Here is an 18,997-nt window from a genome sequence, read left to right on the forward strand (position 1 = left end):
AATATTTAAAAATATTTACTAAATCTTAAAGATGTCCCATAATGTTTTATTTAGTCCCATGAAAATTAATGATGTCCTATATATCATGTGCATAGTAAGTCTAAGCATACTTATTGATGCGATAAGAGAACTAAAAATTGAAAATTGAGTATTTTGCTGCATACCTGATAATTCTTCCTATTTGACAGTTTCGGAATACCAGCAAAAGGTCTAGCTGGTAATCTAGGAATTACATGCCCTTGAGGCATTCTTAACAGAAAATACAAAATTGCACATTTGGCCTGGGACTGTATACTGAGAAACCTGAGGGAGATTATCAGGTTTCTCTGGTTCAGTTCTCATTACAGCAAAGGTTTTCATTCATAAACTGAGCATCAGGGTATCACTGGCTTTTGCTGTCCTCACACTGTTTTGTTCAGTGGTGCATTTCTTAACAAGGTGTGGAAGACAAAATTCAGAAAGCCAACATATCCTGATTGTGTGGTGTCCATGTAGAATATCCTAGACTGAAGATCTCGGGCAGTGGTTTTCAACCCTGGCTGTGCATTGGGATCACTTGGGGGAACTTATTAAAAGACAGTACTGATGTCTGGTCTTTATCTCAAACCAATTAAATCAGAATCTTTAGGGGTGGAGTCTGGACTTCCTTTTTATTTTTTATTTTATTTATTTTTAAAGATTTTATTTTTAAGTAATCTCTGTATGAGGCTTGAACATGAGGTTTGAACTCATGACCCCGAGATCAAGAGTTGCACACTCTTCTGACGGAGCCAGCCAGGTGCTCCTGAACTTACTTTTTAAAGGCTCCCCCACTGATTCTAATGCATAGCAAAGGTTGGAAACCACAGATTGACTGGTGTTGTTTAGCCTTCTGTTTATAGGACTGTAGGACATTTTTGTTAAATTTAAAAAGCTTATATTTAGACCTGTCTTGTGTTTAAGTGCTATGTATTTAAGTTCTAAACAAACATTATATAATATTTGGATTTTCTGCAAAAGTTTACAGTCTTAGGGAACTATAATAGCATCCATAAAAAATAGCTGTTATTCTAATAGCATTATTGTTATAATATCATTTTTATATATTAAATTATCTTATATTGACTAGTAATAATAGCAAACTCATATAAAGTACCTAAAATGTGCCAAGTGTTATTCTAAACACTTGATATATATTAGCTCATTTAATCCTAGGAAGAAGGTACTGTTTTAGAGTGAGGAAAGTAAGGTACAGAAAGGAAGAGTTAATTGCCTCTAGTCAAAAAATTAGCAACAAGGCTGAGAATCAAGCCCTGGTAAACTAGCTGTTCTGGGATCAGAATTGTTAACCTCTGCTTCTCCAAATATGCTTAAAGAGAATTTTATAAATCATACACACACACACACACACACACACACACACACACACACACACACACACACTTCATATATATATATACTTAAAAAAGGATCAAACAGGAGTGACTATATGGATTTCACATAAAACAGTCCTCCTGACTGAAATGGCAGACATCTCAGCAGTGAGGCCTTAAAATAGCCTGTACCTCATCATTGAAGCTATGCTTATCTAAGTAATTCTGTTGGCTTGATTACATATGGAGGATGAATGAAAATGGAATATTCAGACACCTTCTGTACAGCTTGCAGGAAGAGCTGAAGAAAATTTAGGGCTACCGAAGCATATTTAAACATGTCGTTATTACGTATAGCTGGCAAAACCATAGATAAGCCATCCTTTGTACAGCAGTCAGAAGTGGGAAGGTAAAGGCTTTGGGCCAACTCTTACTACGAGATGGGGTCTGAAACAGCTAAGTCCCTTCAAATAAAGACTGCAACAGAAAAATGAAGAAATTATCTAATATTTTACACTGTAATTAGGTTCTGTTGGCTATATACAGATTGGTCTTTTTTATATACAAAAATAATTACATAACATCATTGAATTTAATAAGTATATGCTGTATAATCTTAGAGATAAATCATACTAAGCAAAATTTTAAATCAAGGAAGCTTCTGATCCTGTTTGTAGAAGTAAAAGTCTTTTTTTGTAACATTTCATGGAAAAGGACTTTTCCCTGGAAAAGCCCTGGAATATAATATTTTTATTTTGCTTTGTTAAAAAAAAAAAACTAGATTTGAGCACATGAAGTAAATAAGAATAATTAATTATGTAACATTGTTTCATTGCAGTGGATGAATATATTGCAATTGCAAAGGAGAAACATGGCTACAATGTGGAACAGGTATGTAGAGAAACATTTTAATATTAAAGCTTGCCTCAGTATTTACCAAATCCAAAAAACATCTCCTGGTTGTTTCTGTCCTAAGAAAGTGCAGTTCAACCAATTTTACAGATACCACAAAAGTCCTAGCAAAGTCTGACCTTTCAAAATTATGGATTTTGCTTTTATAAACATTGTTCATCTCAAGGGCTTGAACATTTTCTCTCAATACCTCTGTTTCTTACTCTGCTTTGAGTTCTAAAAGTATCTGAAAGCATTTATATTATTCTGGCAAATGCTTACCAAAAGGAATTTTTTTTTTTTGAATATAGGTAATTCTCTGTGATCTTTTAATCTGAAAGACCTAGAAGTTAAACTTTTTATTTAAAGAAATATTTAAGACTTCAGTTTTGAAAGAAATAATTTATGAAGGCCTGTTTTTTAATTTTTTAATTTATTTTTTGGGGGGCTTTTTTATTAGATAACTTTAAAAGGAGATCTACACGGGACATATGATTCATTATCCCTTGTAATGAGGGAATGAAGAACATGAAAAAATAAAAATGAAATAGAGATTCTTAAATCTATTTTCAACTAATTATTAGATCAACCTTTATCAAAATAGTAAAATAAGTGAATTATCTGTAATCTGGATTATTAAGAGCTAACTTTATAGTTAGCACCATGGTTAAATAATACAAAGTCATTTCTAGAAATTGAGATGTTTATCTAAACATAGTTAACTTTTTTTGTGATTTTTGAAGCCTTTGATTCTTTTGTTTTTAATTCTTGACTTTGTTTAATATTTGTTTGAGACGTTAATCCTTTAAAATGTGACTGCACATATGTTCATTTTAAAGGAGTATTACTAAAGTACAGAAATTAATTTTAAAACTTACTATTTAAAAAGTTGCTATAGGGCGTCTGAGTGGCTCAGTCGGTTAAGCATCTGCCTTCAGCTCAGGTCACAATCCCAGGGTCCTGGGATCGATCCCCATGTCGGACTCCCTGCTTAGTGGGGAGACTGCTTCTCCCTCTCCCTCTGACTGCCGCTCTCTCTGTCAAATAAATAAATAAAATCTTTATAAAAAAATAAAATAAAAATAAAAAGTTGCTATATCTCTTTTTAAAAAGTGAAATTTGATACTCAGTACCTTATAGTAAAGATAAAGACCTACAACTTACTTAACTATAGAAGGGAAAGTTGTGGAAGTTTAGAAATTACCCATTTCGGGCTTTCCTCTGATTTGGTAATAAAGTCATTGAAGTTATTAATATGCTTCATAATAATTCTTTGTGTGCATTATGACAATAAAGAACTTTAAAAAATATATGTGGTAAATATTATTAAGGTTGCAATTGAGGTACTCCTTGAAACTGTTCAGCCCATGGTATATACTCCTAAAATGTTAAAACTTAAATATTTTTCTACTATGTCTCAACTGAGCACTTCTAGTTTGGTGTTATGATTGATAGTTTTATTCAAGTATTTACTGGATATTTTTCCTTTTAGCATGTTTTTCTCTACACATTGACAAATGAGTAAATGTGGGTCAGTCTTGATACGAGTCTACACACCTGCTTTAGTAATTACAGTCACTCTCCTCAGCTCACTGTTTTTCCTAGATTATGCAGCAAATGTGGTATGTAAGAACATTCACTGTTCTGAGGCCCTGATTTAAAAGAAATAAATAAATGAGGTCTACTACCTGGGCATCCCTGATTAAAAGCTCTAAACTGTGAGTGTATTTTCAGTTGAAGTCATGGGCTTAAGATTTTAACCTAATTTGTGTTTAACTCTCTTAAGTGTGATGGAACATAAGTCCATTAAAACGAAAGGGGAATGATTTCTCTTCAAAGGCACTTGGCATGTTGTTCTGGCATAAACATAACATTGAGAAGTCCCTTGCTGATCTCCCTAATTTCACTCCCTTTCCGGATGAGTGGACAGTGGAAGATAAAGTCCTGTTTGAACAAGCCTTTAGTTTTCATGGGAAGAGCTTTCACAGGATTCAGCAAATGGTATGGTAATTTTGGTTTTACTGTAATTCATACCTGAAAGATATACAGTTATTAAACACGTCCTGATTACTAAATACAAAAAAGTTTTCAGTCTAATTTTAATATTTAAAAATATTTGATACTTAAAATACCTATACATTTGTATGTACCCTATTTTCGATAACCACTCTACTGCATGACAGTTATGTGCTATTTCATTGTAATTCTGTTTTGTTATGACTTAAATATATGTATATTAAATGTGCTTGTTCTAGGAGAAAAAATCATAATTTCAATTTTATTTTTAAATGTTTCATTTTTTAACATTAGGATTGTATTTTCTACTTTATATTCCTTTGGATGTGAAAATCAATTTTTAAAAATTCTGTATTTCAATATTGTTTAGGCACTGTTTTTAAGGAGAAAAACTATTTCTAGTTTTTAAATTTTTAGTGTTGTGTCAAAAGAATATAAACCTGAGAAGTTGCTGCATTAGAATCTTTTAACCTGAACGGATGAAAATTAGATCATGTTTGCAAATATATCTAAGTGTGTTCCATAATTGAAGAGAGGCTTTTTGATTGGGAGTATGTGTCCTTGTTTGCAAGTATGACAAATCAGTGCATGATGATTAGTCATTTTAATACCCAGAGACTTTATTTGGTAGCTAAAGTCTGATTATATTATTTATCATCTTCAAACCTGGATTTAAGACAAATGATTCAAAAAATTCATTGTCGAAAATTGAATAGCTTTTCTTGAAAACATGATGCTGACAAAAGCCAGGCATGAAAGGTCACATAGTGTATGATCTCATTTATATGAAATGTCCAGAATAGACAAATCCATAGAGATGGAAAGTAGATTACTTGTTGTCAGAGACTGGGGTAAGGCAAGACCAGGGGATGACTACTAATGTTTCTTTTTGAAGTTATGAAAATGTCTGGAATTAAATAGTGATGGTTGAATAACTTAGTGAATATGCTAGAAACCACTGAATTGTACATTTTAAACTGGTGGATTTTCAGGTATGTTAATTATGTATCAGTTTTAAAATTTCAACTTATAGAGGTGGGAAGAAAAGAGTAACTCTTTAAGAAAAACAAACACTGAATGCTAACATTGTGTTGGGGACATCTGGGTGCATTGTTACCATGTTTGTGACTTTCTTGTCTCCCCTTCCCTCTCAGAACAAATAGGAATATTCATTCAGAAATGTCAATGACATAGGTGTGGTAGGTTACTATGACTGTAACAGTACTTTTTAGTTCTGTAATTATTAAATGTACCCATGAAAATATTTTTCATCTATGCCTTTAAGTATCAAAGAATAATATCAGAAATATTATTCATTTCTGTTAATCAGAGTTTATGAATTAAACTTGCTGATATTAACATGATTTTTTTTCCCCAAGCTTCCAGATAAGACAATTGCTAGCCTTGTAAAATATTACTATTCCTGGAAAAAAACTCGATCCAGGACAAGCTTGATGGATCGCCAGGCTCGTAAACTAGCCAATAGACATAATCAGGGTGACAGGTAGGTTGGATGCCTTTATATAGTTATATTGTTAGGGACACTGTATTGGATTGCTTACATTTCCTAAGGTAGAAAAATTATCACAACACATTGTAAATACTTCTTAACCTTACATTCATGTTTCCAGGAAGAGTTGAATGATCAGAAATCTTAATAGTTAAGGACTTTAACTCTTTAACTGTTAATCATCGCCAGCAAACACTACAACTGAGTTATATTTGAGCTGTGTTTAACTGTACTTGCAAGTGCTTCCTTTTAGTATTGATATATTCAGTACATATCCTTAGAATACATGAAGAAATATATTCTCTAGAAGATACTCTTTCCATAATTGCCTGAATACAATTACCTGAGTAACTGAAGTCCACATTATTGTAGCTATATCTTTCTGGTGGTACAAAATCATTTTGCTTATTGGTGTTTGTGTTTATCCTCCAACTGGAGAAATGAAATGAGTATTATATCAATTAATATATGTGTTCTCTTTCCCAAATGATATTCTTTCTAAATTTCTTTCCTATTGCATCTCTGTCTTTTAGGTAGACATGTTTGCTAACTTGATTCTATATACCCAAAAAGATAAATGTTTCTAAACACTACAAAAATCTAAATTATAGAAGGTCATCTTCCCAAGGACACCTCTTGTTTTGTTGGTGAATGTCTAGTGAAATTATTAGCAAGGTATATTGCAATTTGATAAGAGCACTGGAATAGAATAAAAAGGGAATTAAGTTTACTAATCTTTGTTTCTTCTCAGTGATGATGATGTAGAAGAAACACACCCAATGGATGGAAATGATAGTGATTATGATCCAAAAAAAGAAGCCAAGAAAGAGGTAATGATTATCATTAGAGTGCTTGTAATTGTTCTACAAATCCATGCAAAAGAGAATAAATTGTACTTAATGTTAAGAAAAACATTTTTATATCATGGTGTAGGAAGTAGTAAATTTCAATATTAGAGGTTTTTTGGGAAAAAAAGTAATATCTAGAACTCCCAGTTAGCCAGTAGGTTAAATAATTGTTGGGTTATCTCATCCACTTAGAAGTGTAAAAGCCCTGCCACAATTGCTAATCTTCAATCCAAAGAAAGAAAACCACCCTCAGATGATACAATATGAGTATAATATTGTGTAAAATTCAACTTTCTGGTTTTGTTACCCAATTTTTCTTAAAAACACTTGTTTTGTTCCATATTATAGCAAATTAGAAATTAGATCTTCCTCAACTTACAATGGGGTTATATCCCAATAAACTCATCATAAACTGAAAATGTTGTAATTCAGAACTGCATTTAATATACCTAATTTAGCAAACGTCAACACTTAGCCGAGCTTACCTTAAATGTGCTCCGAACATACATTAGCCTAGAGTTGGGCAAAATCATCTAACACAGAGCCTATTTTATAATACAGTGTTGAATATTTCATGTAATTGAATACTGTACTGAAAGTGAAACACAGAATGGTTGTAAATACACACAGTGGTTGTCAGGGTATCGGTTGTTCTCGTGTTTGCGTGGCCGACTGGGAGCTGCGGCTCACTGCCCCCACCCAGCATCATGAGAGAGCGTTTTACTGCACATCGCCTGCTTGGAAAAAAAAGAAAATTCAGAGTACGGTTTCTGTCGAATGCCTGTGGCTTTCATACCATCGTAAAGTTGAAAAACTGTAACTGGAACCGTCATAAGTTGGAGATGATCTGTAGTAGCTGGGTACTGACAGCAGTGAAAATAAAAGCTGCCTCAAAGGAAGAGATGGAAGAGTCCCCAACTAGAAAAGCACTCCTGTTCCTCAAAATGATGATAATAATGATGACTTCAGATCACTAGGAAAAGGCTAAATTGATATCCATACTCATTTACACAGGCAAGGAATCACATAATTGTAAAAAATAGACCAAATATTGAAGGGTAAAGGCTTGTGAGGTATAGACAGCTGTGGATTAGTGAAGATCAAAATTGGGAGACAATGTAACTTCATCTTACTTAATGACCTCCATTCCTCAGTGCCATTGGCCCATTCTGGCCCTTGTCATCATCTTAAACTTGATCAGTGACATTTTAAGGATCCTACTCTTACCTCAATTTGTTATTTTACTGATTTTCTTACTACTGCTAAGTGTTCTCAAATTACTTGATTCCTTCATTTTTTCCCAAGTCTGCCTAGTTTCCCTCAGCCATAGACCCAGTGATCAACTACTTAAATTGCTCTTTTCCCGTATCTTTAACTCACCATTTCCCTATCCTCTGCCATACCTTCCCTAACCCTATGAACCCACAATGCTGGGTCTGTTGCTATTCTTGGTCTGAGAGGCACAGCAGGAGAAAATGACACAATCATGTAAATTGTTGCCACTTAGAAAAAATGATTTCAGATCTCAGTGCAGTCCTTATGCCTCTCAGTGTTTATTTAACCTCTAAGCCTCAGTGTTTTCCCTTGGTAAAATGAAAACAATAGGATTGTTTGGGAATCAAAGAGATAATATGTACAGAAGCACTTCTTACCGCACGCAGTACATAGTAGATCTTGAATAAAAGGTTGTTTTATTCATTGTTTGAGCAGGTATTTTGAACATGCATCCCTTTCTACACATCACCTACCGTCTCTCCACTCCCCCCAAAAGCTTGGCTGGTAACTTAACAGAGAAAATATCAAGCAGGAACTCCCTTAAATTCCAGCCTTCTCTCTGACCTCTGTGCTACTCTACTACCCTTTTCATCTGAGCATGTTTATACTGAGAACATTAAAATTTCAAAAATCTTATAGATCTATTACTATGAAATGATACTCTGGAACATTTACTGAATGAAGTCTGCCTCAATGCCTCTCTCTCACGTAACAAAGGTCCCTTCCCTTGTTTGATCCTGTCTGTCCCTTCATGTCATGACTACGACTTTTCCCATCAGTTATCCCTCTAATGCTGTATCTTCAACCTTTTCATTGTAGCCCAAATTATGCTCATGTCTTCTGTGTAAAAGCGTAAACTATCTCTCTACCAGTCTAGAAAAAACTCTGCTCCTTCCTACTACTTCTCTTTTGACTGTACTTCAATCAGGCTTCTGTCTTTCCACGTCACTGAAACAGCTAACGGAGGTCAACCTAACTGCCACATCCAGTGACTGATTGTTCATTGTATTCTGCTTATGCTTTCTCTATCATTTCAAGTTACTGACCTCTCCCTTCTTCTTGAAAATCTCTTCTTTGACTTACTGATTCTATGATTCTTCCCCCCCCCCCGCCCCAGTGGCCTATTTTATTTTTCAAATTTTATATAAACTCTAGTTAGCATACAGTACAATATTGGTTTCAGGCGATTCTGTGATTCTTGTCTACTTTTTAATTTTTAAAAATTTTTTTAAAGATTTTATTTATTTGAGAGAGAGAAAATATGAGCAGGGTGAGGGGCAGTGGGAGAAGCAGACTCCCCACTGAGCAGGGAACCCGATTTGGGGATCTGGGGATTGATCCCGGGACTCCAGAATCATGACCTGAGCTAAAGGCAGACACTTAACTGAGCCACCCAGGTGGCCTTTGTCTACTTTTTTAACTCTTGTGTCTCAGTTTTAGTGACTTTTTTCTTTCTCTATTATTATTTTATACTAGTCTATACTTTTGCAATTCTGTTCATTTTATCTTTTTTTTTTAGTTTTTTTATTAACATATAATGTATTATTTGTTTTAGGGGTACAGGTCTGTGCTTCATCAGTGTTCCACAATTCACAGGGTTCACCCATAGCACATACTCTCCCCTATGTCTGTCACCCTAATTTTTTCTCTCAAGTAACTGTAAATTTTGTCCTTTATGTTCTATGCAACTGCCTTACTTCTAGGTTTTCATCTTTTCTCTGAATTATTGGAATTTTCTGTCTTTCCTCCTGGCCTCTTGACTCTCCACACTACCCCCTCCGGTCTGTTCTTTAACCCTGTTGCCAAAGCAATTTTTTTTTCTTAAGATTTTATTTATTTGAGAGAGAGAATGAGAGAGAGAGAGAGCACATGAAACCAGACTTACTGCTTGCAACCCTTCCATGGCTTTGTCTGTAGGATTAGGATAAAACACAGAGCTCTCTAGTGCGGCATTCCCCACCCCAACCCACCCCACATATTTCAAATTACTAACAGTGTTTTAGAAAAGTCTTAAGGTCCCTGGCTTTTGTCCTGTGGTTATGTTGGTTCTTTTTTTCTGGAATTGTCTTTCTTCCCAAATCTGCCTAGGCAATTCCTTATAACTTTGTAAAATGTAACTTCTTTATGAAATCTCTCCTGTGCTTTATCTTGAATTGACCACCTCCTTATTTTTCTTTAAATCTATTAAAATACTCGTTGGGGGTCCCCTATTTTGCCTGCCTATCACTTTGTCGTAAGCTCTTTAAGAGCAAGAATCTATCTACAGGGCCAGAAACATAGTAAGCATTCAGTCAAATTTATTATAATGAATGCAAATATACATTATAAACTTATTTACTGTATAAATGTAAGAGATTAGGGATTTGAGTTATCTAGAGAACTTATGTATGTGTAATTCTGTTCTGTCCAACAATGTGAGATGATACATATGCATTTGGCCTTTGTTTGCCTGTGATCTCATACTATTAGCATAAGGAAAGTATAAGTTAAAAAATGTTAAAAGGAGGGCGCCTGGGTGGCTCAGTCGGTTAAGCGTCTGCCTTCGGCTCAAGTCATGATCCCAGGGTCCTGGAATCAAGCCGCGGAGGCAGGCTCCCTGCTCAGCGGGGAGTCTGCTTCTCCCTCTGCACGCCCCCCCCAAATAAATAAGTAAAATCTTGAAAAAAAATGTTAAAAGGAATTTTCCAGGTTGTGGTTCAGGGCAGGTACTGTATGTCAGCAGCTTCATTCATTCCTCTGCTCTTTCACAAATGATAGGGACACAGGCAGGAATGATACTGTATTACTGCCTTTAACACAGATCTGCATACCTGCTTCTGCATGTTATTGACACATTATATAGAAGGTTTTTTTTATAAACTTTTAAAAATTGTGAACTATATATTATCATACAGTATGTAGAGTTTGAAGAAGAGTAAAACAACCGGCATCTCCATCACTGAGGTTAAGAAACAAAAGTCCTGTGTGTATGTTTCCTTAATTGTACCCCTCTCCCTTCTCTCCAGAGAACCTCTATCCTGAAAAGGGAACCCTATCCTGAACTCTATCAGTTATTCACTTCCTTTTTTAAATAGTTTTATCACATACGTATGTATCTCTGACCGTCACTGAGTTTTGTCCACTTCAAACTTTTATTTAAATGGAATCATATATGTCTTTCAGCTACTTGCATTTTGTTGTTGTTATCCAACATGTTTTTGCAGTTCATTTTCCTCGCTATATTACAGTGTTCCATTATATGCATGTGCCACAACTTATCCATTTCTTACCAATGGACATCATTTCGTGTTTATTATTATTGTACACAATACTGATAATATTTCCTGAATACACACATATAAGAGTTCTTTTGGAATAGTGCTTCTCAGGTTTAGTAGGTTTAGTATTGCCTCCTTATGGGGCATTTAGAAGTTATGGAGGGGTTTTTCATTATTACAGTGGCATATGCTGGGAAAGCCATGCTAACTCTCCTGAAATGCACAGCACAGATTTGTTCCACCAAAATGCCACCAGTGACTTATTGAGTAAATAATACCCTAGGACCCTAGGAGTGTTTGGAATGGAATTACTCTAGGGTTATAACCATGTTCATCTTTGCCGTTACCTAGTAAAGTTGACTCTTGAACAACACAGGTTTGAACTGCGTGGGTCTGCTTTCATGCAGATGTGTTCAATAAGTACAGTACTGTAGATTTATTTTCTTTTCCTTAAGATTTTCTTCAAAACATTTTCTTTTTTCTAGCTAAGTTTATTGTAAGAATATGGTATATAATACATACAACATACAAAAGATGTGTTGATCAACTGTGTTGTCAGTAAGGCTTCTGATCAACAGTAGGCTGTTAGTAATTAAGTTTTTGAGGAGTCACAAGTTACACACAGAGTTTTGATTGCAGGCAAGGTCAGTGTCCCCATCCCCTGCATTGTTCAAGGGTCAGTTGTACTTCTCTTGGGCTGTAAGAGTACTTATTATCTACTTCCTTGCCAACACTTGATATAATCAGACTTTTAAAATGTTACAAATCTGGTAATATGAAATGGTATCATTGTGTTCTCGATTTCATCAGATTACTAATGAGCTGAATATTTTTCCATCTGTTTATTGTCTATTATTGTGTCTTTTTAAAAAAATTTTTTTTGTTTTATTTTTTTACTTACTTTCCTATGGGGCTGTTTTTTTCTTTTTCTTAAAGACAGAATATATAAAAGTTTTTTTCTTACTGAATTCCTTATGCATTCTGGATACTAATCCCTTAGTTAAATGTGTTGCCAACAGCTTTTAGCAGTTTGTGGTTTATCTTTTTACTCTCTTCACATGTTTTTGATGGACAACTATTACATCAGAAGCATGTACAGATTCAAATTTCAATGTTCTTTTATATTTTCAAATTTAAGCTTTCAAGTTTTGCTTTTTACACTTAAGTCCTTGTTCTGTCAGTAATTAAGGTTTGTTCATGATGTGAGGTAGAAATCTATTTTTATTTTTGTTTTCTAATATGGAAGTGAGTTCATCTCTTTCAACTGGTCTGCACTGTCAGCTTTATCATAAATGATATTCTGTTCTTATTTGCGTATGCATGACTGTCTCTTCTGCTCCTCTTGTCAGTCCCACAATGTCTTAATTGCTATAGCTTTATGATAAGTCTTGATAGCTGCTAGGGTAAGTCCCACTGCTTGGGGGTGGTTTTTAAGGAGTAAGTAGTTGGCTGTTCTTGGACCTTTGCTCTTAAAGCTTATCCATTCCTAGAAAAGCCCTAACAGATATTCCATTGAATCTACATTGTAGAAGAGAAGTGGAGATCTACATAATAGGGAGAAAAGCAGCCTTTGTGTAATTTATTTGTAGATACGTTTGCATTTCCTATGAAGAGATTTATGTCATCTGAAAATAATAGTTTTATTTCTTTTCAATTCTTACATACCTTTTATTTCTTCCCTTACTAAACTGGTTAGATTCACCTCTATAATGTTGAAGAGAAGTTATGATAACAAATATTTTTACCTTATTCCTAATTTTAGAATGGTTTTAATGTTTCAGTATCAACCAAAATATAATCAAAGGTTTTCAACTCGCTTACATGACTGGTCGTTGATACGCTAGCTGCCAACTGGCATTCCTCTCTAGCCTGGTGGCCCGTGAGTAATCTGGCTTCTTACCATGGGTTGGTTTTCTCCAGAGCATTTATTTCGAAAGCACTAAGTGGAAACTACCCAGCCTCTTCTGGCCTAGCCTTGGAAGTTATTCAACATCACTTCTGTTGCATTCTGTGGGTTTTAAGTGAGTTACTGAAGTTGGTCCAGAATCAAGGGAGGGGATATAGATCCCACTTCTCAGTGGCTGGAATGTTGAGGATTTTGATGACATGTTTTGAAACATCCAAGCCTAGAATACAGAATTTTCATAAATGTTTTTCCATGTGTGTTTGAGAAGAAAATAATACTCATTTAGTTATAGGATTCTGTCTATTAATTGTAGCTTGTCAGTTCTATGCTTGAAATCTATGTTCTCTTACTGCTTGCCTTGCTAGTGTAGTTTTTGTTATCTGCTTATCTGATCAATTGAGAAGTGACACTCTGTATTTCAAAGCTATTGTTATTAGGTGCATAGAGTAGAGGTCTGGAATTGTTTTATTCTGCTGCTGAATTGAACCCTTTATCAATATGTGTCTCTAGAAGAATGCACTTCAGGGGCACCTGGGTGACTCAGTCGTTAAGTGTCTGCCTTCGGCTCAGGTCATGATTCCGGGGTTCTGTGATCGAGCCTTGCATCAGGCTCCCTGCTCCGAGGGAAGCCTGTTTCTCCCTCTCCCACTCCCCCTGCTTGTGTTCCCTCTCTCGCTGTCTCTCTCCCTCTCTCTGTCAAATAAATAAATAAAATCTTAAAAAAAGAAAAATGCACTTCAAACCCAGGTCTCAAAAATTTTTACATATTTTATATGTCTTCTGCTTTAAAAATTATTTTTTCTGATATAACTCTGCCATCTTTTATTAAGTATTTGCCTGGTATATCTTTATTAGTTTTTTTCAACATTTCTATGTCCTCCCAATTTAAGTGTGTGTCTTTATGAGGAGCATATTGGTAGGATTTTATAATTTATCTGGAGAGTTTAGTCCCTTAATATCTGTCATGATCACTGATCTTTGTATATTTTTGTTCTTTCTTATTTTTTACCTTTTATTTGACTTGCTTTTTCCAGTTTTCCCCTCCTTCATGGCTTGCTTTTTTCTTTTCTTTTCTTTCCTTCTTTCTTTTTTTTTTTTCCATTAAGACTCCATCATCTCCAGTTCCACTTTTTTATTCTCTGCCAATTTGGGATGTTTCTATACTTCTATTCTTATTGTGTAGCCTGGAAATTTTTCCTACGTATTTAACTTAAAGTCTAATAATTGGGTTTTTTAAAAATGACTTTCTGATTAATATTGGCCCTTAGACTGTTTTGACTTCCGTCACTACCCTCCTGATTTATATGCTGTTTTTATTCAATTTTAGTTACATCTTGTTTTTTTAAATCTCTCAAACATATAGTCATTGTTTATTTGTATCTACATACATGTTTAAAATTTACTCATCATTCTTTCTTGAATCTTAGATCTTTCTTCAAAAATCGATTCCCCTTTTCCTGAAATATATCTTGTACAAGTTAATTTAGTGAGTCTGTTACTTATAAATAGTCAGTTTTGGTGTGTCCAAAATGTCTATTTCTCCCTTGTTCTTGAAACCCTGGTTTTGCTGGGTTTAGACTCCTAGGTTTACCATTACTATTTAAAGATAATATTCTACTGCTTCTGATTTCTGTCATTCCTGCAGAAAAGTCTGCTGCTAATTATCGTTCCTTTGGAGGTAATTTGTCTTTTTCTCTGCTTTTATGGTCTCTTCTTTGTCTTTAGTGGTGTTTCACTTTAATGTATCTGACTGGATTTTTTTTTTTTAATTTGTTTTGGATTCATCGTACTTCTTGAATCCTATTTCTTAAGTTCTGTGAAATTCTCATTTGTTGCCTCTGAATATTGTCTTCCTCATTCTCTCTATTCTTTCTTTTGGGAATCCTTTTAGAAATCTAATGGAGTTTCACATGTCTCTTAACCACTCATTTTCCATCTTTTTGTCTTTCCATATTTCTGTACTGCATTGTGGTAATTTTTATCATATGTACATTCTAAGTCACTCCTGTTCTTTTGAGCTCTGTCTAATCTGCTAAGGAACCCATCCACTGAGTTTCTAATCTTATTTATACTATTTTTTAATTTCTAGATGTTCTGTTTGGTTCTTTTACATATCTGCTTAGTCAGTTTTGATAGACTCCTAAAAGAATATTCCATATTTTCAATTCTGTCATTTATCTCTTTATGCACATGTAACACATTTGTTGTATTCTCTTTATCCAATAATTCTTTTTTTTTTTTAAGACTTTATTTATTTATTAGAGAGAGAGACAGCAAGAGAGGGAACACAAGCAGGGGGAGTGGGAGAGGGAGAAGCAGCCTTCCCTCGGAGCAGGGAGACTGATGGAAAGGCTTGATCACAGAACCCCGGGATCATGACCTGAGCTGAAGGCAGATGCTTAACGACTGAGCCACCCAGGCGCCCCTATCCAGTAATTCTAATATCTGCAGTCTTTGCAGATCTAATTCTATTGTTTGCTTCTGCTGTCTCTCACTCATGGGGCTTGTTTAGCAGTTTGTGGTTGGGACCTCATTTTCCTTGGAACATACTTGTGGAAAATTTTTGAGACCTGGGTTTAAAATGCATTTTTCTAGAGACACTTTGCATTTGTTTTTGCTAAGTGTCTGAAGGCCCTACCAACCTGAGACACTTTAAATTTCTGATTTGGGATTTTTCAGGTCAGACAGTTCATATAAATTTAGTCCCCAAATCAGCTTTTTTTTTTTTTAAAGATTTATTTATTTTGAGAGAGTGAGAATGAGAGAGAGAGAGTACATGAGAGGGGGGAAGGTTAGAGGGAGAAGCAGGCTCCTCACTGAGCAGGGAGCCCGATGCGGGACTCGATCCTGGGACTCCAGGATCATGACCTGAGCCAAAGGCAGTCGCTTAAACTGACTGAGCCACCCAGGCGCCCCCCAAATCAGCTTTAATGTAGGCCTGTGATTGGGGATTCTCAGGGAAGACTTTTTGAGTATCTTCCCTTTTCATTCAGCTGAGGATGAGATAGGCACGTCTCTCTTTAATTATCCTCTTCCTCCACAAGACAGGAGCATTTTTTTCTGCTTCGCACAATAATGTGTCCCCTCCCAGGGGTCTGGCAATGTCTGCTGTGACCTACAACTATTGCCCGCTGAGCCTGGACCTTAGGCGTATGCCAGCCCCAGCAGACTCACTTAGACCCTTAGGTTTCTGCTTTCTCATTATTTCTGGACTCTGAGGAATTTTCTCACTTCCCTGCCACCTCAGAGTTAAATTTTTAAAGATGTTTTAAAAAAATACTTTGTCCAGCAATTTTAGGAGCACTACACTGGGAGGGATTTCCTTGACCATCAAATTTGCCATGGGTTGCTTTGCGTTAGGTGTTAAGCAGTGAAGTGGATTATGCTTCGTTATTATGATTGTTTTTTGACTTTTACTCAGAGTTCCTTTTCTAAAGAATTGGAGCATTAAATCTAATCAGCTGAAATTAGGTTGCCCTTCAACCTAGTGGGCACCGTTTCAAATGAATTCCTGTCTCAGAAGCACAGAATAACACTGTATTTTTATATCACACTTTAAGAATATTGCAAGTAATAATGAAATCTTACTTAGGAGTTCATGGTCCTTATTATTTGAACTATCCTAACCTCTTTCAAAATACAAATTCACATTTTATTTTATTCACAGATAAATAGATTTAGAGTTTAGAAATGTTAAGATTAAGATAATTCTGTGTCCTTTTTAATCTTTAGAGGCATAGTTCTCTTTCAACAACTCTGAAGTGAGAATGAAGTATTATCTGCCACTTGTCGTAATTCCTCATTTGCCCCTTTTTAATTTTCCTAAAAAACTTTGCACTTAATAAGTTACAGCTTTTTTTTTTCAGGCCCTGTATTGCTGAGGGAAAATATATTCCATTTTGAAGCAAACAAGAATAGTTTAGAATCCAACTTACTTTTTTATTTGTTCATAGTCATCTGGGCTAGACACCAGACATTTTATTGAGTGGATTAATCAGGGATACACTATGGTGTGTGCTTATTTTCCCCCAGTTGATGAGTGCTACATGTGTGTCTGTGTGTGTGTACTTGTACATAAGGTAATTGGTTAGAAGTATTTTTTAGGTGTACTTAATGTAGCAGATACTTCCATTAATAGACTTTCTTTGGTTTATACATGCATGAAAACCAAATGACTTACTATTCTATCTTTATTCTTCCAGGGTAATGCTGAACAACCTGTCCAAACTAGCAAGATTGGACTTGGAAGGAGAGAGTATCAGAGTTTACAACACCGCCATCATTCTCAGCGTTCTAAGTGCCGTCCACCTAAGGGCATGTATTTAACCCAGGAAGATGTGGTAGCTGTTTCCTGTAGTCCCAATGCAGCCAACACCATCCTGCGGCAGCTGGACATGGAGCTGATCTCTTTAAAGCGTCAGGTAGTAAAAATAAAAATCTTATTGTTAATGATTTTATCTATTCAGTTTATCCACTTTTAAAACCCCAGTAAACTTAAGTTTTTTACAGATTTTCTCAGCTACCCACTTATATAAGCTCTACTCTTTAAAATTCACCTTGTTTCCAAATTCAAAGATGCCTCAGTCTATTCTAAATTTGAATCCCAGCATTGTTACTGGTTAGCTCTGTGATAGTGGGAAATAATAGAATTTCTCTGAGCTTCAACTTTATATCTATGAAATTGAAGATAAAATAATCATACTTCTCTTGCAGGTTGTTAGGAGTTGGATGAGATGTTAACTGCAGATTGTTGAGCTGTGTCTGGCACTTTTTTTTCTTTTTTTTTAATTAACATATAATGTATTATTTGTTTCAGGGGTACAGGTCTGTGATTCATCAGTCTTACACAATTCACAGCACTCACCATAGCACATACCCTCCCCAATGCCCATCACCCAGCCACCCCATCCCTCCCATCCCCTTGTGTCTGGCACTTTTTGAGTGCTCAGTGAATAATGGCTGCTCTCTTCATCCTCATCCTTATTACCAGTAGTGGCTGCCATGGTATTATAAATATATCATCATCATAATCAGGTTAATCATGGTTAAGAGTCAGGATCTAGGGTCAGTGAATGTAAATTTTAACCTTAGCTACATCATCTAGTTCCTGTGTAACCTCGGGGTAGCTGGTTAACTCTTCTTAACTCAGCTTCCTCATCTTGAAATGTGGATAATAATACGATGCTTGGGAGGAATTAAACAGGATAATATCTGAGAAGTGCTTACAACAGTGCCTAGCACATAGTAAGTACTCAGTTAAGGGTTGTTCTTAGGTCTCTGGCCTTTCTTGGTCATCTCTTCCCCTCTCTCTTGGTTTCTGTTGTTTTCCCTATGCCTTAGACCTAGTAATTCTTCTAAGTCTGTATCAAGCAATCTTACACTATATGCCAGTGACTTCTGAATCGACTTCTAAGGCTTTGACTTTTCCCCCAAGCCCTGTATTGCTCTATCTCTAGCTACATGCTAGGCATCTTCATCTAACCCCTGAAAGATGGTTTTTCTCTGTTCCCTGTCTGTTGAAACATGAGAATCCTCTTCGATGTATCCCTTGCCATTATCACATCCCCCAATACATACGAATCCAAGTGCTAACCTAGTTGTGTAAGTTTATCTGAGAAATTTTCTTTAAATCAGTCCCCTCATTTTTAATCCCATCACTACTACCTTTGTTCAGGTCCTTACAACCTCTGACCTGACAGGAACTGTCCTGTGATTCTCCTTGCTGTCCACTTTCGCTGCCGCTCATGCTACATATTGTTGTCCATGGCCATGTTATCTTCTTAAAATACTGGTATGATCAAAGTCATTCACTTTAAAGCTCTTTGTTAATTTCTACTTGCCCTTAGCACATTATAGCAGAGGTAGACAGGAATTGATCAGAAGGTCATGTTAAGAAATTTAAAATTCATCGTGAGTTAAGAAACCACTGAAGGATTTTAAAG

At 35.5% G+C, this 18,997-nt stretch overlaps 1 protein-coding gene across 5 annotated transcripts in view; it reads left to right on the top strand.

Moving 5' to 3' along the window:
- RCOR3 (REST corepressor 3) overlaps positions 1-18,997 on the top strand; it is a 54,894-nt gene that overhangs the window by 10,248 nt on the left and 25,649 nt on the right. For all 5 annotated transcript variants that reach the window (XM_027611023.2, XM_027611020.2, XM_027611021.2 and 2 more), the window contains exons 4-8: positions 2,191-2,243; positions 4,083-4,244; positions 5,639-5,763; positions 6,521-6,599; positions 17,258-17,476. In XM_027611023.2, the coding sequence (XP_027466824.1) occupies positions 2,191-2,243; positions 4,083-4,244; positions 5,639-5,763; positions 6,521-6,599; positions 17,258-17,476 (638 nt within the window). The remainder of the gene's footprint in view (positions 1-2,190; positions 2,244-4,082; positions 4,245-5,638; positions 5,764-6,520; positions 6,600-17,257; positions 17,477-18,997) is intronic.

Source organism: Zalophus californianus, chromosome 10, assembly GCF_009762305.2.
Source record: "Zalophus californianus isolate mZalCal1 chromosome 10, mZalCal1.pri.v2, whole genome shotgun sequence".
Lineage (NCBI taxonomy): Eukaryota > Metazoa > Chordata > Mammalia > Carnivora > Otariidae > Zalophus > Zalophus californianus.